The sequence below is a fragment of the Idiotropiscis lumnitzeri genome, chromosome 4, assembly GCF_059441095.1.
Source record: "Idiotropiscis lumnitzeri isolate Australia: NSW breed Sydney's pygmy pipehorse chromosome 4, RoL_Ilum_1.0, whole genome shotgun sequence".
Classification (NCBI taxonomy): Eukaryota; Metazoa; Chordata; class Actinopteri; order Syngnathiformes; family Syngnathidae; genus Idiotropiscis; species Idiotropiscis lumnitzeri.
In genome coordinates, this window is record NC_142394.1 from 25,417,152 (window position 1) to 25,439,467 (window position 22,316).

At 46.0% G+C, this 22,316-nt stretch overlaps 5 protein-coding genes across 8 annotated transcripts; 3 read left to right on the plus strand and 2 right to left on the minus strand.

Annotated features, from left to right (window-relative positions):
- The first annotated feature begins 12 nt into the window (after positions 1–12).
- asgr1a (asialoglycoprotein receptor 1a) lies at positions 13–2,949 on the plus strand. The gene is made up of 7 exons (XM_088292929.1): positions 13–178; positions 734–841; positions 947–1,036; positions 2,027–2,092; positions 2,200–2,292; positions 2,353–2,623; positions 2,713–2,949. The coding sequence occupies exons 1-7, from the start codon at positions 121–123 to the stop codon at positions 2,858–2,860; spliced, it is 834 nt and encodes a 277-aa protein (XP_088149055.1). The 5' UTR covers positions 13–120; the 3' UTR covers positions 2,861–2,949.
- On the minus strand, positions 2,895–9,734 carry radx (RPA1 related single stranded DNA binding protein, X-linked). The gene is made up of 19 exons (XM_088292927.1): positions 9,653–9,734; positions 8,748–8,850; positions 8,506–8,680; positions 8,257–8,351; positions 8,085–8,195; positions 7,844–8,007; positions 7,614–7,770; positions 6,853–6,964; positions 6,651–6,739; positions 6,459–6,575; positions 6,286–6,381; positions 6,067–6,222; positions 5,816–5,940; positions 5,210–5,355; positions 5,089–5,136; positions 4,973–5,016; positions 4,637–4,903; positions 3,287–3,436; positions 2,895–3,210 (listed from the first exon to the last, which is right to left on the minus strand). Exons 1-19 carry the CDS (start codon positions 9,713–9,715, stop codon positions 3,089–3,091), a joined length of 2,340 nt encoding a protein of 779 aa, XP_088149053.1. The 5' UTR covers positions 9,716–9,734; the 3' UTR covers positions 2,895–3,088.
- A 352-nt stretch (positions 9,735–10,086) lies between these two features.
- ift46 (intraflagellar transport 46 homolog (Chlamydomonas)) lies at positions 10,087–13,142 on the minus strand. 3 transcript variants are annotated; one of them, XM_088293801.1, is made up of 6 exons: positions 12,000–13,142; positions 11,801–11,902; positions 11,416–11,726; positions 11,098–11,191; positions 10,893–11,024; positions 10,087–10,731 (listed from the first exon to the last, which is right to left on the minus strand). In XM_088293801.1, the coding sequence occupies exons 1-6, from the start codon at positions 12,039–12,041 to the stop codon at positions 10,384–10,386; spliced, it is 1,029 nt and encodes a 342-aa protein (XP_088149927.1). In that variant the 5' UTR covers positions 12,042–13,142; the 3' UTR covers positions 10,087–10,383. The 3 variants fall into 3 exon arrangements, with proteins under 3 accessions (XP_088149927.1, XP_088149929.1, XP_088149928.1); XM_088293803.1 differs by having other exon boundaries at positions 11,977–13,141; XM_088293802.1 differs by having other exon boundaries at positions 12,194–12,628.
- Positions 12,511–18,369, plus strand: LOC148338808 (serrate RNA effector molecule homolog B-like). Of its 2 annotated transcripts, none has more exons than XM_088293799.1 (18): positions 12,511–12,554; positions 12,686–12,796; positions 13,518–13,640; positions 13,805–13,915; positions 13,988–14,131; positions 14,195–14,255; positions 14,342–14,639; positions 15,013–15,158; positions 15,226–15,516; positions 15,593–15,654; positions 15,719–15,797; positions 15,878–16,042; positions 16,117–16,269; positions 16,361–16,514; positions 17,344–17,456; positions 17,546–17,777; positions 17,896–18,088; positions 18,164–18,369. In XM_088293799.1, the coding sequence occupies exons 3-18, from the start codon at positions 13,522–13,524 to the stop codon at positions 18,237–18,239; spliced, it is 2,397 nt and encodes a 798-aa protein (XP_088149925.1). In that variant the 5' UTR covers positions 12,511–12,554; positions 12,686–12,796; positions 13,518–13,521; the 3' UTR covers positions 18,240–18,369. The 2 variants fall into 2 exon arrangements, with proteins under 2 accessions (XP_088149925.1, XP_088149924.1); XM_088293798.1 differs by having other exon boundaries at positions 12,513–12,554; positions 15,223–15,516.
- A 1,668-nt stretch (positions 18,370–20,037) lies between these two features.
- gabarapb (GABA(A) receptor-associated protein b) lies at positions 20,038–22,131 on the plus strand. Its single transcript, XM_088294392.1, has 4 exons — positions 20,038–20,293; positions 21,297–21,375; positions 21,469–21,587; positions 21,669–22,131. The coding sequence occupies exons 1-4, from the start codon at positions 20,204–20,206 to the stop codon at positions 21,747–21,749; spliced, it is 369 nt and encodes a 122-aa protein (XP_088150518.1). The 5' UTR covers positions 20,038–20,203; the 3' UTR covers positions 21,750–22,131.
- The last annotated feature ends 185 nt before the right edge of the window (positions 22,132–22,316 follow it).

Sequence of the window (22,316 nt, forward strand, 5' to 3'; positions counted from 1 at the left end):
CGGCAAATGGTCCGGTTCAAAGTTCGTTCGCTCGGCGGTCAGTCACCTTGAGTTGTCGTCAACTTTCTATGTGGCCGCGCTCCTCTTCATCTCGAAGACGACGCAAAGAAGCTCATCACCATGACGACAGAATACCATGATGACGTCGACGAGGACAGCGGCTCCTTTTGGAACAAAAGTACAAATTGCGTGTGTGGTCTATGCAGGTTGCATGGCGTTTAAACGTGTCTTGTGTGTATGGTGTTGTATGGCATGCGTCTTTTGTGCACACGTGTCTCATGTGTTTATGCGTGTACCATATATGTGTGTTGTAACTTAGCATGTATGTATGTTATATGGAGCATGTATGGCATGTGTTAGTTTTGTATGTGTTGGAGCATGTGTTCTATAGAATGTGATTGTGCGTTGTATGGTGTGTGCGTTCATACTTGTAGATACCGTGTGTGTATGTGTGTCTGCGTGGTGTGTTGCATGTAAGTTGTATCGCAGGGCCGCCCACGTCCAGTCCTATCCAGCTTGTTTTAGATATCTCCAGAGACATCTGCAAATCTTGCTGATGACCTCATCATTGGAATCTGGTGTGTTGGCGGAGGGCGACATCGAAAACAGGCTGGATAGGGGCTCTCAAGGACCAGACATGGGCACCCCTAGTGTATAGTTTGTATGATTTAAGTTGTGTGTTTGCGTGTTTGTCGCGTCGTGTGCGATAGCTCACATTTGTTCCATGTACCAGATCCCCCTCTCAGCCCTCGCTCAAGCACGTCCAGGCTCATCCGCCGCTTGTTTCCTATTCTGACCGGCACAGCCATCTTGATTCTGACAATTGCACTGGCAGCCAGCTGTGAGCACAAATAAAATGCGCACACTGAACACAACCATCTACAATTCTGTTACACGCACAGCAAAGAAATGTGTGTGTGTGTGTGTGTGTGTGTCTGTGTGACAGACTCGAGGATGTCGAGTCGTTTGTGGTTGGCAGAGCAAAGTGTTTCCAACATGAGCCAATCACTGAGCGACGTCCAGCAGCTCACTGCAGGTAACCTTCTACTTTGCTGTCATGTCGCACAATGATAGTCTACTGTACAATGCAAGGTTATCATAAGTCATAAAAACTAACAAAATAACTTAAACTAATACAGCAACGAAATGTAATAAAAGTGAAAATGCTTTTTTTTTTTTTTAAATGACTACCGTATTTTCCGGACTATAAAAGCCACCCGCATATAAGCCGCAGCAAACTAAAAAAAAAGAAGAGATAAGGCACACCAGGATATAAGCCGCCATTTTCTGTTTAAAAAATGCTGTCAGTGGTACAAAAACAGGTTGTTAAAACAATGCCTTTTAACACGGCAACAACTTTGCGAATTAAAACAGAACAGCAACAAGAGAGAAAAAAAAAAAAATCGAGATTTATTTAATGTATTTTCTGGACTATAGAGTGCCCCCTACTGGTGAAAGAAAAATCGACAGAAAAGCCGCACTATGGTATTCGCAGCATGGTTCAAAATCGAGGAAAAAAGTAGCGGCTTACAGTCCGGAAAATACAGTAACTGAAACTTATATTTATAAAATGGATTATAATCCGAGTGAAACTGGCCTTCATTTTTTTTATGGAGAAACATTCCTATTTATCTAAAAAATGAAAACTAATAGAAATAATAAAAAATAAAATAAAATGAAGCTTCCATCCATTAAAAAAAAAAAAACTAACATAAAATGCTCTAAAAATTAACTGAATTAAAAAAATGAAAATGAACTATAATGATACATGGGTCTCAATCCTGTTCCTCAAGGGTTGCTGTCCTGCCAATTTTCCATCTCTCCCTGCTGCAACACACCTGATTCAAATGATCAGGATCGACCCTGCTTATCATGTGATCATTTGAATCAGGTGTGTTGCAGCAGGGAGAGATGGAAAATTGGCAGGACAGCGGCCCTTGAAGAACAGGATTGAAGACCCCTGAATGATACAATGTTGTTATGTCGTAGCACACCACATCGTGCTTGTCTGTTGTTAATGTCACAGACGCCGCCAAAGCTATGGAGCGACTCAAGTTTGGAGTGGCGAGCAACAGAGATGAGCTGCGCTCAAGTGAGACTTGACAAAACTTGTGACATACACCTCATTATGACATCATCATGTCATGTTGTGTTGTCATACCTCAATCACATGTTGACTCTTTAACTTTTTCTTTTCAGCCTCTGAGGCCTTGAAGCAGCTCACCACCCTGGACACCATCAGCAAGACGGTCACCGCTCTCCAATGCTCCATCCAACGCATCGTCAACAACGGTACACTACACGCACGCAAGCACACGCTGACCAGACTTGACGAGGCTTGTGCTTTTGAAGGTTCCGCACCAGAAGGCAGCGGCTGCTGTCCTCTGGCCTGGCAGAGGTTGGGATCAAATTGTTACCGGTTCAGTCAGTCGCTGCTCTCCTGGCATGACGCTCGGGACTGGTGCAACGGACACGATTCGCACCTGGCTATCATCCTGTCAGACGAGGAGTGGGACTTTGTGCGCCGCCACTCGCCGGGCCACTTCTTCTGGGTGGGCCTGAGCGACGAGAGGACGGGCTCGTGGGAGTGGGTCAACCAGACGCCTTACATCATGAACCGCAGGTAGGTTGCATCCGTCCATCACTCCGTCTAATCCTCTGATTTAAGTGAAGCGCTTATTAATGGCGGGGGGGTTGGGTTGTTTGGCTCAGGCACTGGCGGCCAGGGCAGCCCGACAGCTGGACCCACCACGGTCTGGGACCCGGAGATGAGGACTGCGCTCACGTGCACACGGACGGACGCCTCAATGACCTGCACTGCTCCACCAGGCTGGATTTCCTCTGCCAGAGGCACGCCTGACCACGCCAGGAAAACCAGTCAAAAAAAGCGCCTGTTGCTGAAACTTTTTAATAAAAGAATAAATTGCAACAAATATACCCACACAGTAATAGGTGTGTAACAGTTTTTTTTTTCTGTAAAACATGATGAAAAGGGCAAAAAAGTCATGAAAAATGTACAAAACGATTTGAAATTGCGATTGACCACAATGCAAACGCGCTGTATAAAAAAAAAAAAAAAAAAGTATCCTCAGGTCATCGGGAAGGCCCGGCTGATGACAACCTCGTTTGAGTCTCCGCCCAGATTACACACATCCAGCAAGCACGCCAGCCTTTGATTGGCCAGCAATGCTGCCGTGGCGATGAGGTCCCCTGGTGAAAACAAGACAGGAACCTTTGTCACCTATGAGAGGCAGTTTTTGTGATGCATGACTGTGAAGGTACGCACTTGGCGAAGGCGGGGGCGCGTGAGACGAGAAGGCTCCGTGGGACAAGATGGAGGCCCAGGTGTTCCCGTGAGAGTGGGAGGCTTGCGAGAGGGAGGGAGAGGAAGACTGAGGAAGGAAGATGGTGCGGATGCACACGCCGTCCGACAAAGCTGTGGGGGTCAACGTCATGCGTTACGTGTCGGCGGGCGTTTACAAGAAAGGACGGCGGAAAAGAAATATAAGGAAGAATGGAAAAGGAAGGAAGAAAGAAACAAAGTCAGGAAGGAAGGCAGAAGGAAAAGGAAAGGAATTAAACCGCAAGTCAAGTAAAAAATGTTCTTTTCAAGATCTTTGCACCCCCACAACTCTAAACACAGCACTCAAGGAAGATATTGGAAAGAACGTCTTTGTCTTGATTTCTCCTACTGAAGGAAAGAAAGACAAAAAAGGAAAGACATAGGCCAGGGGAAAATAAAGAGTGAACAAATGAAGAGAGGATGGCAGGGAAGAAAGTAAGGAGGAAAGGAAGGAAGGGAATGCTTGAAAGAATGAAAGAAAGTTAAGACATGAAAGAATGAAAAAATGAAGCAAGGACAAAAATGAAAGGGAAAGCAATCAAAGAACGAAAGAAGGAAGGAAGGAGTGAAGGAAGAAAGGAATGAAGGAATCAATAAAGGAAGGAAGGAAGGCAGGAAGGAAAGGAACATTTGAAAGAATGAAAGAACATTGAGACATGAAAGAATGAAGAAATGAAGGAAGGACAGAAAAAGGAAAGGGAAAGCAATCAAAAAAAAAGGAAGGAAGGAGTGAAGGAAGAAAGGAATGAAGGCAGGAATAAAGGAAGGAAGGAACAAAAGAAGGAAGGAATGAATGAATGAATGAATGAAGGAAGGAAAGGAACATTTGAAAGAATGAAAGAACTTTAAGACACGAAAGAATGAAGAAATGAAGGAAGGACTGGAAAAGGAAAGCAATCAAAGAAGGAAGGAAGGAAGGACGAAAGGAATGAAGGAAGGAATAAAGGAAGGAAGGAACAAAAGAATGAATGAATGAATGAATGAAGGAAGGAAGGAAGGAAAGGAACATTTGAAAGAATGAAAGAACTTTAAGACACGAAAGAATGAAGAAATGAAGGAAGGACTGAAAAAGGAAAGGGAAAGCAATCAAAGAAAGAAGCAATAGAGTAAGTTAGGAAGGAAGGAAGGAATGAAGGAAGGAAGAAATGAAGGAACGTTTGAAAGAATGAAAGAAAGTTAAGACAAGAATAAAGAAATGAAGGGAGGACAGAAAAAGGAATGGGAAAGCAATCAAAGAAGGAAGGAAGGAAGGAAGGACAAAAGGAAAACAGACCCCTCTCTGACATCATGCACCTTTAAGCCTGAGCGTGTAGTAGTGCTCACTGGCAAAGACGGCCGCACAGGTCAGGGTTCCTCCCAGCGCCACGGCAACAATCTGTTTTTTCTCATGGGCGGGGTCGTATTGCATGGCCAGTGTCTCCACGGCGACATGAGGGAAATCTGGCGGGGAGGGGCAGGTGGCGTACGACGAGATGTCCTCGTCCTCGTCCTCCTCCTCCTCATCATCGCCGTCGTCACGGTTGTCTCGGAGGAACTCCATAGAAGCGTCGAAAAGCATGGCTGCACAAGATGACACGTTCACACGCACGCTAACCATCTCATGTCATGTTCCGTACACGCGAGGCGCACCTGTCCTGTTGCTGACTTCTGGCTGGACGGTCGCACGAGGTCGTCTGCTGAGACACAAGGACTACGTCATCGCTTCGGCCAATCGGAGAGCTTCATTTTTAACCAGTCTCACTCACCCCTTTTGCGGCGTGTCCGAGTGCAGCTGCAGCTTCCTCTTGCACGACCTGCTGCACACAAACACGCTTGTACGAACAAAGCAGATTTAACTGAGAAAGCCAAGGCCGGAAACGTTGTTACCTGCCAGCGGTGGGGGATGACAGAGGGCGGGGCGTCGACTGACTGACAGCTGGCGATAGCAAAAGCCCGGAGAACGCCGTCGCCGAGGAGGGTGGGGTGGAGGACAGAGATGAAGACGCATCTTGCCAAAAAAGGCAACGCTCCTCCTAAAACATGAATCAAACTATTAGGCACCGAGTCGCACTGGTGAACAATTTCTTACCAAATTTCTAAGTAAAATGTTCCGGGTTATTTTTTTGTGCTGATTCCGAATCTGGCCTCAATTTCCCTCTAAGCACAGAAGGTTTTCTAATACTAATGAAAATTATCACAATATAAGATTAATATAATATGTAGCAGATCATATAACAGATGGGTGGATGTAAAATTCATAAATCCAGGGTTAGATTCAGCAACGGGTGGATTTATTTTCCGGAAATGTCAAACTTTTATAGGTTAAACTGAAAAACCAAAAACTGAAAATGTCTCAAAAAAAGTAAAGACGTTTTTTTTTTAATCAATCAAAAATACATGTCGAGACACAAAAAGCCATCTATGATTAAAATTCGCTGAGTGTTATTATTATACATAAACAATTAACCAATGGAATTATTGGGGTGTGTATACCTCTCCTCTGCGACAAAACGTAACCATGGTAACAGTGGCCTGAATACAGAAGGTATGTCGCTCCCTGTAATCAAGTTTCTTGATTTGCCTCAGAAGTTCTGTTCCTTGGAGGAAACCGGGCTCACCTGAATAAAAAAGGTAGGAAGGAAGGAAAGAGAGAAAGGAAGGATGCAAATGAAGGAAAAAAGGAGGGAAGTGGGTAAGAAGGAGAGAAGGACCTGCTCAATTTCCTTTTCAAGCGCAGAGCTGACCTTGCCTTTGTCTCATGTACGCTTCCAAGGAGACGGGCGGGGGCGGGTACACAAAGAATCCTCCAATCAGAGCCGAGCGCAACAGGCGTCTCTCGTCCTGCCGCCGGAACCAGTCGAGGAACCGCTGCACTGCCGGCAGCTGGCTGTGGCGGTGACCTGCCAATCAAGGCCGCCGTTGACGTGACGCCACAATGACAAAGTCGCAAAAAGAGATGCTACCTGAGCGGTGCAGCTGCGTGTACGGCGTGTTGGTCAAGTACAAGAGTCCCGTCGCCGTCTGGACCACCTTCAGATGAGAGCACACCAACACCGACACTGCGCACATACACACGCTTCTTGTTAACATGCCTTCTTTCCCTAAATCATTCATTTCTTCCTTTCTTTCATCTTACATGGGTGGAGCCCGCGGTGCATCTGCGGCTGCGAGGTGGAGAAAAGCTGGATCCAGATTGGACGAGAGCTGCAGCCGTCCTGCAACCTCAGCAAGCGATACTCCAACAACTCTGACCCTGTGCGCACGCAAATCGGTAATGAGTTGGAGCCAGCGGGTGTTCGCATCCTGTCGCCACGGCGATATCACTCACCCTTTCTCATTCGCTCGGCACGCCCCATGAAAGTCAGCAAGCCGATGACGTCGCACATGGCGCCGTGCGAGCGAGATGCAAGTTCCTCACTATGACAAGAAAAGCGGAAGTCAATCGTGTCAAAGACGTGGTGTCCATTTCTAAACTGAAAATGGCGTCATTGGGAAAATGTCACCATGTTGGTAAGCGCGCATGCCCATACCTGTCGCAGAAGTTGTAAATCGGCGTGGGAGGCGGCAGGCAGTCGGGCGCAACGGACGCCTCCTGGAGCAGAGCGATGTGAGCGGCTGGATTGCGGCTGTTTACGCTGATTTCTGTGAGCACATGGCGACAGTCATCAACGTCACACTCCTGTGGATGCGTGCGTGTGTATTTGCAAAGAAATGACGGAGGGAAGGAAGGGGGAGAAAAATGAAATAAAGAAGAAGGGTAATAGGGAATGAAGGATGGAGGGAGGGAGGGAGGGAGGCAGGGTGGAAGGAAGAAAGGAAGGAAGGAAGGAAGGAAGAAAGGAAGGAAGGAAGGAAGGAACGAAGGAAGAAAGGAAGGAAGGAAGGAACGAACAAACGAAGGAAGAAAGGAAGGAAGGAAAGAATGAAGGAAGGAAGGGAGGAAGGAAGGAAAAAACAGACAGACAGAAATTTAGAAAGAAAGAAATTTAGAAAGAAAGAAAGAAAGAAAAAAAGAAAGAAAGAAAGAAAAGGGAAAAGAAAGGAAGGAAGAAACTAAGGCAAGAAGAAAAGTAAAAACGAGATGAATGAAAGGAAGGAAACAAGAACGGAAGCAAAGAATAAAGGAAAGATAAGAGGAAGACAGAAAGAAATAGCAAAAAGAAAGAAAGAAGAAAGGAAGAAATCAAGAAAGAAGCAAGGAAAATAAGAAAGAAGAAATGAAGAATCTAAAGAAAGACATGAGGAAAGAAAGGTAAAAAGGAAGGACGAATGGCTGCAAGGAATGAAGTACCAATGTCGTCGCCGTCTGACTGGTAGAGCTCCTTAACGCGAAAGTGGCTCAGTCTGATGATGTCGCTGATCTTGAGCACCCGGTACCAATCGACACACGCGCTGTTCCACAACACCAGCGACACGCTACCGGAGGAGTCGTGCACCTCCAACTGCGCCTGCACGCACAAGCACACGCGAAACGCCACCGCTGCTGCGTCCTCTTCCCTTGAAGGCGACGCCGTCACCCACCTGATAGGGGCACGTGCAGTTCTTGTCTGCTCTCCCGTAATACGTCAGGTGCGACTTGGCCGTGACGCGCACAATCAGCCGACGCCGGATGGTGCTAAGAGCCCAAACTTCCCGGGCCAAGAATCCCTGGCGGAGGTCTTCGACGGTCATGTTTGGACGGAGATCTGAGGCCAGAGCGCGAGAGAGAGAGGAATCAAGTATGTACTTCGGTGTGGAGGCATGGTGCACAATTTGCACCCACCCGTCCCCTCCTGCTCCTCCGGGGGAGGCGCCGTTTTCTTCCAGGCGTCCCCGTAAAAGTCCACATTGTTCCACAGCGGCAGAAAGAGCTTCCGGTTGGCCAGCAGAGGACCTGAAGCACACGCACGTCAACCAACGGCATACCGGCGTTGGGCGCCGTTGAGTTCATTCACCTGACACGTCGGACGAGCCGCTCCAAGTTAACGACTCCCGGTCCAAGTCTTGCCGACCCTCAAAGGCGCTCACCTCCAAACTGACCATGATGAAGCTGCACAAAGAAAGACTCACATGTGAGTGTTTGGCCTAATTTATTGCCTCCCCCCCCCCTTTCCTGCTCTGAGTGCTTTGTCAATAAGGGAATATAAATGTCTTATTAAAAATTCACAGGAAATGCTCCACCCCTTCACAAGCTAAGGGGCTACCTTTCATCCTCTGTGCGGTCCGCCAAGCCCGCCATGGTGGGGGCCAGGGTGGCGTTCCGCACGGCCATTCCCCGCTGCAACACATTCTTCTCCACCAGCCCGTTAAGCTTGGGATCCAGAGTCACCCGCAGGCAGCAGTCGCCATCACTTAGAGTGACGTCGTACAGGTTGTCACCTGGATATGGAAGCGGCTCGGGGTCAGAGGTCAGCAAGAGGGCCCCAAAATGGGACGCCGTACTCACTAGTGAAGACGGTGTGCGGGAAGTAGACAGAGGAGCCCTGGTCTCTGGTGTAGCGCAACACATCCAACAAGTAGAGCGTCTCCCGACAAACCACCTGTGAGCGCTGAAGACAAAATTGAGTGATACATTGGCACCTTGACTTATAAATGATTGTTTTGTTTTGTTTTTCTTTTACAATGCTCGTCCTTAGCCTGGCATATCCGCTCCAATATCCGAAAATAATCTGTCAAGTTAATACAATAAAATACAATACATCTTTATTTGTATTTCGCTTTCATAACAGCTTCAGCTGTAACAAATAACTTTACAGAATAACATTTTAACATAAAATAACAATAATATAATAAAATACATCAAATGAAACATTGACAATCAGACAATCAATATTCATGTCCAAATATGCACATAATAAAATGAACCTTCACTTTCTGTAGGCATAAAACGCAGGATGGGAGAGGATTGGAACATTCAATAATCTTTCTAATCTCTTCAGCAAAAATTAGGCTGATCTTGAAATACTTCTTAGAATAGTGTGCCACCTTTAGACAAAAAAATTACGTCTCAAATTGACTCTCATCAGGTAAAATGTGCTCGTAATTGCAGTTATTCCAATTTGCTATGGTTAACTAAAAAAAATCACCTCAAATAGAACACCCCTTTCCTCTGAGGGAAAATATACAATTCGGTGTCATACACAAAATGTAAATAAAGGCCTCCCTTAAAAATTACGTTAAATAAAATCTTATTACAGTAGTTGCTGAAAACAACAATAAATGAAATGCTTTAGAATCCATTTCTCACACATTGTTGCGAAACTCACGTTAAGCGTCAACATGCTTTTAAACATCCTGCTTTTCTATTTATTTATTTCAGAGACACCAAAAAGAAATATGACGATTAAGAACCTGATTTGTAGCGGGTCGGGACCGCGCCAGAGTTCGGCGTAAAATGCAGTCGGGCGCCGCCATGCTGCAAATGTCAAGATTGTTGTTGTGACGCAGCACTGCGAGTGCGCATGCGTGCGACGGCAAGCGTTACGAGACAAAATACAAGACATTCACAAAGTCTCGGAAAATAAATGACATCATTTAAAATCGCTTTAAATTGAAGACTTTTTTGGTCCTTATAAGACCTATAAATACTATCAAAATATGCATGCAGATATACAACAACAAAATAATACAATGAAAGCCTTAAATTTGCCTAAGTGGTGCCAAAGCCCTGTTTTTAATTTCAAGTTATTGTTAATAATTAATGAACTTTTCTATTAAAGACATTTACAGTAACTTTTACATACGGTTCATCAAGGTAGGAAAATGAAAATCAATATACAACAGTCTATAAATATCAGTTTTTATTTTCAAACAATCCTTTGTACAACATTCCTTGGAAATCACAATGTTCCATCACCAGTGAGATATTTTCAGAAAACCAGCACGCTACTCATATGGTCCTTAGGAGTTACCTGGTACCTGCTGGGTCCATGTTGGTGAACCTTGACGTGATCTCGACTAGAGACACTTTGCCAAATTCAGCCTGGCTTGTAAAGCAAGATAGGGGTACACGCACGATTGAAGGTAGTTTTCAAAAAGGAGACATGAAAAATCCAATAATGCATGTGGTGCAGAGGGCATGGTCAAGTACGAGCGAAATGCTGCGAGTCTCTGAACTCAAGGAAGAGACTGAAGAGCAGGTGCAGCGCTTGGATGCGGCTGCAGTACACAGGGACGTCCAGCAGAGCGCACACAATGTCACAGTACTGTGGTAAGCTGCAGTTGAGACGGGCAGGAGGTAAGCGCACACGGCCCAAGATCTCCTCCACCTCTGGCGGCCACTCCTGCATGAGAGCGTCGATGTCAGGCATGGCGCGGGCGTACTGCACGCTGGCGGCCGCCTTGGAGCGGTGCAGGGCACCGATGCTCTCTACCCAGCTGTCCACAGCGCGAGGGTTGGACTGAGGACTGGACACGCTGGTCACCTTCAGCTGGGAGACACGTGAGAAATCAATATTTATCGGATAAATTGACAAAATAAAAATAAAAAGCCTCCTACTCAGTAGAGACATTGCCTATTGAATGTATTCATGTATGAAGATAACTAAAACTGCATATTGTCAGTTGAACTTGGCTCGCTGGGGTTTCGTACCTCGCTCGTAGCGTGTTGCTTGGTCTCCTCGGATAACCACAGTGACAAGAGCGTGGGGTCCGACTGCTTGATGCTGGGCTCATCCAGAACCAGAAGGCCCAGCCCGTCCGCTTTACCATCCGGCCTCGGCACCTGCGCGCCGCAAGGGAAACGAACGGGTGAATTTTTGACTTGGGTTCAAGCGGAGCGGCAAGGAGGAAGCTACCTTAAGGAAGGCGTCAATGTCACCCACGGCCGGAATGAAATCCGGAATGAATGGTCTTAGGCTGTGTTCCAGCACGATGGAGGTAGGAGAATACCTAGCGGAGACCACGTTCACAAAATCAGTCAGTCAATCCATCAGTCAGCAATTGCCAATAAGTATTAGTCCGTGTCACTAGGTAGTTAGTGCTAGTTACTTAGTGTCAGGCAGTCAGTCTTAATCACTAACTCACTTAAGTCAATGTCAGTGACAGTCAGCCAGTAGTTAGTCATTCAGTAGGTGGGTGGTGTCCCTACCATAAAGACATCACTCCAAACTCACCGTACGATGTACTGGAATAAATCTTTGATCTCGGTGCTGACAGGCAGGTTGGCGTAATCGGCTGGGTCGTACGCACCCTCGGGAGCCTCGCAGCTATCGTCGTCATCATCGTCGTCTTCGTCGTCGTCGTCTTCCGATTCCTCTGACTCTCCCTCCTCGTCCTCATCATCTTCCTCGTTGGGGCCGACCCCGGGCTGCCGACTGATTGGCCCTTTGGCCCTTGGAGGCTCGCGATCTTCGTCCATCTCGTCACTGCTGCTGTTGTTACCAGACAGCAGGCTGCGCCCTTTGATGTTCCTCCCGACCTCGGCCTGCAAAAGTAAAAATGGGTGACAGCTGCTCAGGCACATGAGGATGAGGATACGAGAGGGCGGACCCTTGTTACCTGGCCACGGATGCTCGCCTCCTCTGCCGAGTCGCTCACTTCCACACTCTCGTCGTACGGTTGGTTCTTCACAAGTCGACGGTCGGCTCGCTCCATGAACAACTGCACAAACAAAATATTCAATGAGATACAACAATAAGATACAAAGCACATGGACGTTTGGCATTGTACCTTACATGCTAACATACTGAGCCTTTACCATGTCACATGTTGAACTTCGGTTGAATTCACGACTCAACATATTTCACGAGTCATCAAATTATGTTTTATGCTCTGACTAGGATTTAAATCGATTTTAACACGTTAGAATCTTTACCAGTAATTTACATTTAACAGACATGTGAATTTCTATTCTTATTCTTATTTAATGTGTGACATCGTTCCATAGCTTACATGCTAGCGTTAGCCACCTAGCATCAGCGAAAAACGAAAAATTGTGGTCAAACTGAGATTTTCCGCGACGGTTTTCCAGTCACCAATGTCCTTAAGCGGAGTCTCCGGTCACATAAAAACAATGCAATGTAAACAAAACAGTGTAATAAATGTAGAAAAGTATCATTCCCAGTCTAAGCTCGCTCAGATACGCCTCAAAAGTACAACAGCGAAAGCTTCTGTAGCCTAGCAACCAGAGACGCCATGTTGTTTTCTTCTTCGCCTGACGTCGGGTGGGTTTTTCTTCCTCTCCCATCGTCAAACGAAGCAGCTTGTTGCAAGAATCCTTTACCGCCACCGCGTGGACTGGTGCATACACGCGGTAAATAAGCGTTCTCTCGACGACAAAATGGACCAATATCACATTAAAAGTCACAGAAGTAAAAAATGGCACCTCATTAATTCCTTCAACACCAAAAGTGCATCTAAAGACAGTTCCTTTTGTCCCTCCAGGACACTAGAGGGCAACTTGGGCCCGGTAGGCTGTCCTGATTGGTCGTTGTGGCGGCGGGACCGTTGTTGCGTGTGAGCTGGTCTCCTTGTTTTCGTTCGCAACGTTTTCAGGTAAATTGTGCTGCACCATCAAAAATTAATGACATAAACTTGTCAACAGAGTTTTGTTCAATACGCTTTAAAGTCGTAGTCCGAAGCCCAGTGAGCGAGAGTGGAGCTAACCAGTCACGCTTAAGCTATAGGAAGGCTAACGTCGAGCGAACCTTAGCCGTTAGCCGCTAATGGAAAGTTAGTATTCGATCAATGTACTACATTACACTAAACAGCAAATTTGACTAATTATTTTGTCTATTTTAGCTCTTAAATAATAACGATGATGAGTACCCTCGCATATTATAAGTGATTGCTTATCAGGCGGCTCGTATGTCTGTGTGCATGCATGATTCATTTAGTCTATGTACAGTACCGTGTGAAACATCTTGAGCCACTACTAATGCAGCGTTTCCAAACCGTTTTTGTGCCAAAGCACATGTTTTTATTTTAGTAAATAAATGTATGTGATGAATTAATGATGATGACCCAATTTAATCAGAAATGTATGTCCCCAGTGTGAAATCGGAGTCTGCTAGTTGAACAAAAAGCTATCATTCAATTGCATGAATGGCAAAATGAGGCAAACTGTACCCTTTGACATCTCGTGGAACATCCTCTAAAAACCAGGAAGTAGCCTACTAACTGACAAACCCAGATCTCTGGAATTTTTTTTCCTCTCTCACATTTTTGTAACAGTACAGCGGCGGCCAGTGAGACCAAAGAGTGTATTTGTGTGCAGACCGATGGGGGACAGCGATGATGAATTTGACAGGAGGCGACGGGACAAGTTCCGAAGAGAGAGGAGTGACATGGAGCGATCCCGAGAGCGAGAAGAGAGGCGGCGCGACGACTGGCCTGACAGGTGGAACTAAGATTTAAAATAAATAAATAATAATAATATTGTGGTCATGTTATGATGGCATCATGCACAGTTCTGCGATCCTGAATTTGAATCACCACTTGACTCAAAAATGGAGTGAAAATGTCTGGATGACTCTTGTGATAAGTAAACATTTGAACAATCAGAGATTGGGAGCGCGGTAGGGAGAGAAGACGGGACTACGATCGTGGTCGCAGGGAGCGGTTTTCGCCGCCAAGACATATGAGCCCTCAGCATAAGCGCATGAGGAGAGACTGGTGAGTGGTTGCTTGTGTGTAGTCTGCGTACATTTTGACGCATCGCAGCTCAGGGCGTCCTGGTTTTGTCAGGGATGACCACCGAGGAGAGCCGTACCGCTTCGAGCAGCCCTTTGGAGGAGGCGGAGGTCTGTTCCCAAGGGTGGGGCCTCAGGGCTGGCCCCCCGACATCCCCCAATTGCCCATCCATCATGGAGCTCACCCACTTCAGGGCAGGTGTGTACACAAGCGCACTCGCATGCTTGGCGGAATGTCAGATGCAACTTTGCCTTCCCTCAGGTTGGCGATGGTGGATCCTGACCTGCCGCCTCCCGGACCCCCGACGATGAGGAGCTTCAAGGTGAGTGAAGCAACCGGTGAGGGCATGAAGGAAAAAAAAAAAAAAAAAGAAGACGCGTGACTGATGCTGTAGCGTGTGTCACGCAGGACTTCCTACTGAACACAGAGGACAGCGTTGACGAGACAGAGGCGGTCAAGCGCTATAATCAGTACAAAGTGGATTTCCGACGCCAGCAGCTGCAGGACTTCTTCGTCCAGCACAAAGAGCAGGAGTGGTTCCGCTCCAAGTACCACCCTGATGACATCACAGCACGGAAGACGGAGTCCCTGGCCGCCCTCAAACGCCGCCTGGGCGTGTTTCTCTTTTTATGGGACAACAAGTGGCTGGAGGATGTGTCGCTGGACATGGACCACACCACTGCCATCATCAAAGTGCTGGATGCAGGTCAGGGTTACATTAGCTTTGGAATTTTAATCAATAATTAGATTTTATTTAATTTTGAGTTTTATTCATGATATTTTGTTAGTTTTAATTAGTTTTCAGGGCGAGTTTGTTAGTTTTCATTAGTGTTAGTATTAATTTTAATTTTTTATCATTTGTGTGCAAGATTAAAAAAAAAAAAAACATCACCGTAACTATGATGGGGTAAAAAAGATTTTTTTTTACGTGATTTCATGAAACAAAAAAAAAAAAATTATTTCAATTTTAATTATTGCATTAGTTTTTGTGAACTAAAATAATCTTGAAGCAGGTCAGCCGTGTTCCAGGAGGCAGCAGGTTGCATGCGGGTCCTCACGTCTTACTTTGTCGTCCGCAGCTGTCATCAAGATGGAGGGTGGCACAGACTTGGACCTGAAGGTGCTAGAGCCCGGCGGGGCGCAAAGCAGCGGCAGTGGAGGCGATTCGGTGGTGAGCCCGAGCAAGGAGCCGGCTGGCGGCGATGTGGAGAAAAAGCGAAGTGAAGTGAGAATAGAATTTCTCAGACTTCCTATCTGAATAAATGGCACTGACGAATTTTACGCCTCAGAAGGGTGAACACGGCAAACAGAATGGAGAAGATGAGGATGAGGAGGAAGAAGAGGAAGAGGAGGAGGAGGAGGAGGAGGAGAAGGAGCAGAAGGGAGAGGAGGAGGCCAAGAAAGGCCACAAGAGGAAGCGCAGCATGTCGGCTGACAGCGGCGAAGGCTCAGCCTCCGACTCCTCGCACTCTGACGGCGAGAAGGAGCCCCCGTCGCCGGCCGTTCCCCGTCCGCTGCACCTCACCACCTCGCTCTTTATCAGGAGCGTCCCACCTGACGCCTCCAAAGACGAGATTGCTGCAGTGAGTGCCGCCTCTGCTCTCTCGCGGGCATCTTCCACCGTCCCTGAACATGCTCTCACCTGCTCCGTATTTGCAGCTGTGTCGCAGGTACTCGGGCTTCCTGCGGGTGGCGCTGTCAGACCCTCAGCCAGAGAGGGGGTGAGTAGAAAGTGCGCAATGGTCAAACGTGGCGGTGGCGCATCACAGTACAAATGTGCATCAGGTTCTTCCGACGGTGTTGGCTGACATTTGACCGCGGCGTCAACATCAAGGAGACCTGCTGGAACCTGCAGAATATTCGGGTAACCGTCGTCCCAAGTTGTTGAAGCCGTCCCGTCCCATCTCATCTCATCTGGTACCATCTTCCGCGGCCCCCTGGCAGCTCCGAGATTGCGAGCTGTCTCCGGTGGTCAACCGCGACTTGTGTCGTCGTGTCCGAAGCGTCAACGGGCTGACTCAGCACAAGCCCGTGGCAAGGAACGACGTCCGCCTGGCCGCCAGGCTCGTGCACACGCTGGACCAGAGGGCGGAGCTTTGGCAGGAACAGGTGCGGCTTCCCGTTGTCCTCCCTCCGTCACTTCCTGTTTGACTCTAAACCCATGTGTGAATGCGCCACCATAGACGGGCACCAACCCTGTCCTGAAGAACATCACCGATTACCTCATCGAGGAGGTGAGCGCCGAAGAGGAAGAGCTGACAGGCGGCGAGGCGGGTGACGCCAAAGACACCACTTCCTCTGAGGTTATGGTGGAGACGGATAAAAACTTGTTGAAGGTGGGACCAGCTTTTTGTCCGTGTGTTTTTTTTTTTGTTTGTTTTTTGGGAGCGGTGTTGTATGTGCAACTGCATTTGTGTGTGTGTGCAGGTTCTGGACACACTGCTGATATACTTGCGCGTGGTCCACTCGCTGGACTACTACAACTTCTGCCAGTACCCCGCTGAGGACCACATGCCACATCGCTGCGGACTGATACATGTGCGAGGACCTCTTCCCGTGGCCAAGATCACTCCAACCGAAGGTATACCACATACACAAAAGTGTAGATGTTGCATTGAGCGGGCATGAGAGGTGGTCCTCGTTTTGAGAGAATGCACTAGTCTCAAGAGAAGAGTCTGGTCGCAAGAGAAAGTTGTATTCCTGAAGGAAGGCTCTTGTACCAAGGCAAGAAGTTTGTGTCCGGACGGAAGGTTTCAGTTACCAGAGGAAATACTCAACCGCCTCTCGAGACGAGATCCCATCCCCGATAGTAGGTTGTAGACCCCATCAAATTCCAAGAGACGTCGACTCAATTACGCCAAGGTTATTATAGTGAATGAAAACTAAGGAAAGAACTAAAACTCAAATTTAAAATACATTTTCATAAGCAAAATAAAATCTAAATGAAAATGCCTTACAAAAAATGTTTATAAAATAAACTATAGTTCTAGCAACAATGTCCTTCATTTTTGTCTTTGTTAATTAATATACATGAGTAATCAGAGATCATTTTAAAAGTATTTTAATTGTATTGCTGTATGTACAGAAGAAGGAATTTCAAACAGTAACTTGAGAATTGTAGTTCACTTCATGACATAACAATTAATGAATCTTTTTTTATTTTTTTATCTTGCACTTGACAAATGCTCCATATACTAAACTAAATCTACCACTAAAACCAAATCAAGAATAAATTAATGAAAAAAATAAAAACTAAAGAAACCTACTCTAAAAACGAATTAAAATGAACAGAATTTAAAAAACAAAAGTCAAAGGAACTTCAAAGTTGTAAAATCCCAAACTGTTCTGACACGCATGCACATACCTGCGCGGTTGAACCAGCTGTGACGTATTTTGTTGTGGTCGACCAGTGAGTGAACACCTGAAGATGTGTGAGGAACGTCTGGCTCCTCTGCTGAGTCCGCCCGAGGTAGTGAGTGCGGACGACGCCACGCGCCTGGGAAAGAAAGACCCGGAACAGGAAGTGAGAGTTTGGCCCTATCCTTCCGCCACCCACCGCTATCGCGTGATCTGGCGTGCGACTATTGACGGCGTATGTCGTGGTGCACGCAGGTGGAGAAGTTCTTGACGGCCAACACGCAGGAGCTCAGCAAAGACAAGTGGCTGTGTCCTCTGAGCGGCAAGAAGTTTAAGGCGCCCGAGTTTGTGCGTAAACACATCCTCAACAAACACGGTGACAAGGTGGACGCCGTTCGACAGGAAGTGGACTACTTTAACAACTACCTGATGGACGCCAAGAGACCGGCACTGCCTGAGAACAAGCCTCCGCCGCCCCCAAGTCAAGGTAAGCTCGAAAAGTGACGAGCGCTTCCCTAGAACAAATTCGCTCTGCCCCCGGTTGAAGGTGAGCTCAACCCCTGGCACGTGATCCCCTGACCCCGCCTTTGCATTTCTCCCTTTAGCTCCGCCCGCCAACTTTCCCGCCCAGTCGCCTCAACAGCAAAGCCTTCTGGGATACCCGCCCGGCATCAGGCCTCTGCTTCCCACCTTCCCCGGCGCTCCTCCTTACCCTGCCAACCAGTTTGGGGCCGGACGCGGTCACTATGACAACTTCAGGGGCAACTTGGGCTTCCCGGGGAAACATCCCAACAACAGGTAATGAAAAGACGACGACACGTGATCGTCCATGTCGGTGTACACTTTGTGTAATTTTCTGTGTGTGCGTGTCAGGGGGATGCGAGGAGACCCGCGCTCCATCATTGAGTACAGAGACTTGGACGCTCCCGATGACCTGGACTTCTTTTAAACAACCGGCAGCCTTGTTTCCCAGGATTTCCTCTATTCTGTGTGTGCGCGTGCGTGAGTGCGTTCCTTCCAGCTGGACCAAGGTCACTTTTGCAAGTCATGATGTCATAATAAAGACAACAATAACCACACCTTCCTCTTTGACAATGATTTTAGTCCATCGTGACACAGCTTAGTTTTATTTTACTGATACAACGGGACTTGTATGTTGGCAGCAGCCCGTAACGTGTTTAACACATTGTCACTTTTTTTAAAGGCTGTTTTGTTTTTTGAGAATGAATTCGGCTGGAGTGCTCGCCGCTTGTCCTCTCAAGTGTTCAGGAAGAATATTTTCCCACTGATACGGGAGAACTCCAGAATGTATGAATGGACTGCAGCGGAAGCTGACCAACTTCCACATAATTGAGAGTTGCTGACCATCATTGCCTTTATAACCCCAAATACTTTCTTTCATTTTATTTTTTGGATAGACTTTTTAGCTATGCTTTTCATTTTTACAGCTTTGTTAATCACTGTAAATTATTGCATCAATTCAGTGTTAACTGTGATTATGAGTTTTTTTTAATAAAGTCAATCTGTAAATGTGACTACTGAAAATTACTTAAAATGTCACGAAATTTACATGTTCTATTTCTAGTTCACTAAAGCCCTTTATTATGAAATACTACACAAGATTTGAGAGACACAATCTCTCCAGCATGTTCTGGGCCTCCTGCCGATGGGACATTCCCGGAACACCTCACCAAGGAGGCGTCCAAGATGCATCCCAATCAGATGCAAGAGACACCTCACCTGGCTCCTCTCAACTTGGAGAAGTAGCGGCTCCACTCAGAGTCCCTCTCGGAGGACCGAGTATCTCACCCTATCTCTGAGTGAGAACCTGGACACCCTACGGAGGAAATTCATTTCAGCCGCTTGTATCTGAGATCTTAGTCTTTTGGTCACAACTCGCAGCTCGAGATGTTAAGTGAAGGTAGAAACACAGATTGACCCGTGAAATCGAGAGCTTCGCCTTTTGCCTCAGCTCCTTCACCACGACAGAACAATGCAGAGTTTGCGTCACAGCAGACGCTGCACCGATCTGCCTCTCGATCTCACGCTCCATCCCACCCTCATTCGTGAGCAAGACCCTGCATGATACTTGAACTCCTCCACTTGGAGCAGGATCTCTTCCCGACCGACCTGGACAGGGCACTCCAATCCTTTTCTGACTGAGAACCATGGTTTCAGATTTGGAGGTGCTGATCTTCATCTCAACCTGCTGTTTTACGCTCAGGTGCGAACCGCTCCAGTGAGAGTTGGAGCCACCAAACTGGACCCCCTCATTGCCTTGCCTGCGCCTAGAAATTCTGTCCATAAAAGTTACATCAAACCGATTTCAAAGGGCTTTTATTGCGAAATAATATATTTAGGTCCGTCTTCCTTTGGGTCAACCAAGTAAAGTCTAGTAACTCGCAGAAGGTTAATGACTGCAATGGCTTAAAATCATTCTGATGGCAGCCGATTTAGATTTTGAAAGCGGCGCTTTACCGTAACTCTTCGAGTTCAAAGCGGAACTCAGCGGAACCGCAGTGTCATATGACAAGGGCAGCAGCCGTATCACTACCCTGTCCCTACGTGGTCAGGCGCGGCGTATGATCAAAATAAAGTAGTCCCCACTTAACTCTTCTATTAAATAACACACAAACAAGGACTCTACTTTGAGCTATGTCGCCATTCTGCAATGGGAATGTTGTTGTACTATACCAACCGAATTCCCATCATACGTCGATGTGACTTGTACGTGGATGTAGCCCCCTTACGTCACGTTGTTATTGTATATCCCTCCGCGCGCCATAGGTAGCCACTTTAGCATCGTTTGTTGTTGTCGTGGACGGTTTGTCAGCTATTTTCTTCCCCCCCTAACCCGAGCCTAAACGCGGAACGAGCGACCGACCGACTCGTCGTCTGTCATCTCTCGTAACGATGAAGTTCCAGTACAAAGAAGAGCACCCCTTTGAGAAAAGGCGGTCCGAAGGCGAGAAGATTCGGAAGAAGTACCCGGACAGGGTCCCCGTAAGTAGTCGGCTAACGTTAGCGGCTAACTTGGAGCGTGGCTCTCTTGAGCTCTTCTAACACGACTCGTGTTGGCCGAATGTGTGGATTTAAACGCGCCCGTTCTACAAATATGCTGAAAATGAAGCAAAATAACGCATTTGCGGGGATGTTGACGAGAACGCTGCCTCGTTGGGCAGCAGCAGGCCGCGAGCTTTCACTTGAACGTCGTAGTAAAAAGCTTCCGCATTTGGCAGCGACACGACTTACGAAATTGGCTTAATTCAAATTGATTTATTTAGTCAGCTCACCTAGTAATTGCGTCATTGATTTGTTGTGAACGTGAAAGCTAAAATACGCGTTTAACTTGAAATAATTCCACGTAATAGAAAAAAGCATGAATTATATAACAATTAAAAGAAAACAATCTTGTGTTTTTTATTCAATTCTGTAACTCCTGGTGAAATTAAGAACAAATAACAAGAATATCTAACATTTTGTATCAGAGCCATGAAAATTAATTGATTAATCACCACTATGGTATTTTCATATCGAGTAATCATTTGGACATTTTTTTTTAACTTAACCTTGTCCAAATCCTGTTAACAGTAACTTATTATTTTAGGCATTTATCAAAACAGACTATTTGATTTGATTTACATTTAATTTAAGACGTTGGTAAACATCTGCTTTTACTTTGGAAATTATCTGCACCAGTAACTGAATTTGTTTCTAAAGGTTGCTGATTACCTTAATCACTTTCGTGTGATATTATTTTTTTTAATCACAAAACAATACCAACTATACAACAACAGTTGGTTAGTAAACAATAAATGGAGAAATGGTTTAACGTTCCGATCACTTTTGTACAAAAATAAAATAGTATCCAATTATTCAATTAATTGATGGAATTATCAATTTAATAGATAAAATATTCTAATACCTATTTTGTATGTATTTTAACAATGAATGCATGAAATTCATGATTTATTCATCCATTATGATAAAAATGTATATCTTCCAGGTCATTGTGGAGAAAGCTCCCAAAGCCAGAATAGGTGATCTGGATAAGAAGAAGTATCTCGTCCCCTCCGACCTGACAGGTGGCTAAACATTTATTTCTCAAACCATTGGTTAACATACATGAGAAAATAAAAACATCCACTGCAATTTTTGTTTTCTTTTTCTTAATCCAGTGGGCCAGTTTTATTTCCTCATCCGAAAACGAATCCACTTGCGAGCGGAGGATGCACTCTTCTTCTTTGTAAACAACGTCATTCCACCCACCTCGGCCACCATGGGACTGTTGTACCAGGTGAGCTCATCGGTCGCTTTGTTTACCATTCTAGACACCACTGTGGTTTAAATATGTCTCTTTCTATTTTTGTCACGTTAGGAGCACCACCTTGAGGATTTTTTCCTCTACATTGCCTACAGCGACGAGAGCGTGTACGGGAGCAGCCAAAGGGAAATGTGATCCCCGCTCTGTCGCTTCCCCGCCGCCTTCCCGTGACGCGTATATCCATCCATTGGAAATATTTAATCTAGCTCAGCAGCTTGGAGTTCACAGAGCAAAAGGCGTCAGATGCACTTTCACCCTTGTCCCCCGCATCTCCTGTATTAGTCAGTCTCACGGTTTATCTATCAGCCTCCATTTCTTACCTCCCAACTGCTATGGAACTATTATGTTGACTATAATTCATTGTGGTTATTGTTCATTTTAGATGGCTTTATTTAGCTTATTGTGAAATTGAGTGCAATTTTTCTTTTTTCGTTTTTTTAAAGAACTCTATAGAGCTGCATTACTGGCGCTTTCTCTCCACTCGTGAGCATAAAATGATAAAATTTGACAAAAGTTATTTGTGTCTCCTGTCTTCATTCAATAATGTTTGCATATACTATGAATGCCTAAAATAGTAAATGATAAACATTTTGAAAATACGACTTTTATGTATGGATGTTTCATACGTGTGACATTTAACCATATAAAATACAACACAGCATAAAAAAAATCTCTACCGTCAGTGATCATATGACTGCAGAT

Bases quoted from the DNA above. Each gene is read 5' to 3' on its own strand.
- radx (XM_088292927.1), bottom strand. From the start codon at position 9,715: ATGGCGGCGCCCGACTGCATTTTACGCCGAACTCTGGCGCGGTCCCGA. The intron at 8,352-8,505 runs GTAGCCCCTTAG...TTCTTTGTGCAG, and splicing joins GACCGCACAGAGGATGAAAG to CTTCATCATGGTCAGTTTGG. The intron at 6,740-6,852 runs GTATGGGCATGC...TTCTTGTCATAG, and splicing joins ATTTACAACTTCTGCGACAG to TGAGGAACTTGCATCTCGCT.
- gabarapb (XM_088294392.1), top strand. From the start codon at position 20,204: ATGAAGTTCCAGTACAAAGAAGAGCACCCCTTTGAGAAAAGGCGGTCC. The intron at 20,294-21,296 runs GTAAGTAGTCGG...TATATCTTCCAG, and splicing joins AGTACCCGGACAGGGTCCCC to GTCATTGTGGAGAAAGCTCC. The intron at 21,376-21,468 runs GTGGCTAAACAT...TTCTTAATCCAG, and splicing joins CGTCCCCTCCGACCTGACAG to TGGGCCAGTTTTATTTCCTC.
- asgr1a (XM_088292929.1), top strand. From the start codon at position 121: ATGACGACAGAATACCATGATGACGTCGACGAGGACAGCGGCTCCTTT. The intron at 179-733 runs GTACAAATTGCG...TCCATGTACCAG, and splicing joins CGGCTCCTTTTGGAACAAAA to ATCCCCCTCTCAGCCCTCGC. The intron at 1,037-2,026 runs GTAACCTTCTAC...TTAATGTCACAG, and splicing joins CGTCCAGCAGCTCACTGCAG to ACGCCGCCAAAGCTATGGAG.
- LOC148338808 (XM_088293798.1), top strand. From the start codon at position 13,522: ATGGGGGACAGCGATGATGAATTTGACAGGAGGCGACGGGACAAGTTC. The intron at 14,640-15,012 runs GTCAGGGTTACA...TGTCGTCCGCAG, and splicing joins CATCAAAGTGCTGGATGCAG to CTGTCATCAAGATGGAGGGT. The intron at 15,655-15,718 runs GTGAGTAGAAAG...AATGTGCATCAG, and splicing joins GACCCTCAGCCAGAGAGGGG to GTTCTTCCGACGGTGTTGGC.
- ift46 (XM_088293801.1), bottom strand. From the start codon at position 12,041: ATGTTGAGTCGTGAATTCAACCGAAGTTCAACATGTGACATG. The intron at 11,192-11,415 runs GTGAGTTTGGAG...GGTCTCCGCTAG, and splicing joins TTATTCCAGTACATCGTACG to GTATTCTCCTACCTCCATCG. The intron at 11,025-11,097 runs GTAGCTTCCTCC...TGCGGCGCGCAG, and splicing joins ACATTGACGCCTTCCTTAAG to GTGCCGAGGCCGGATGGTAA.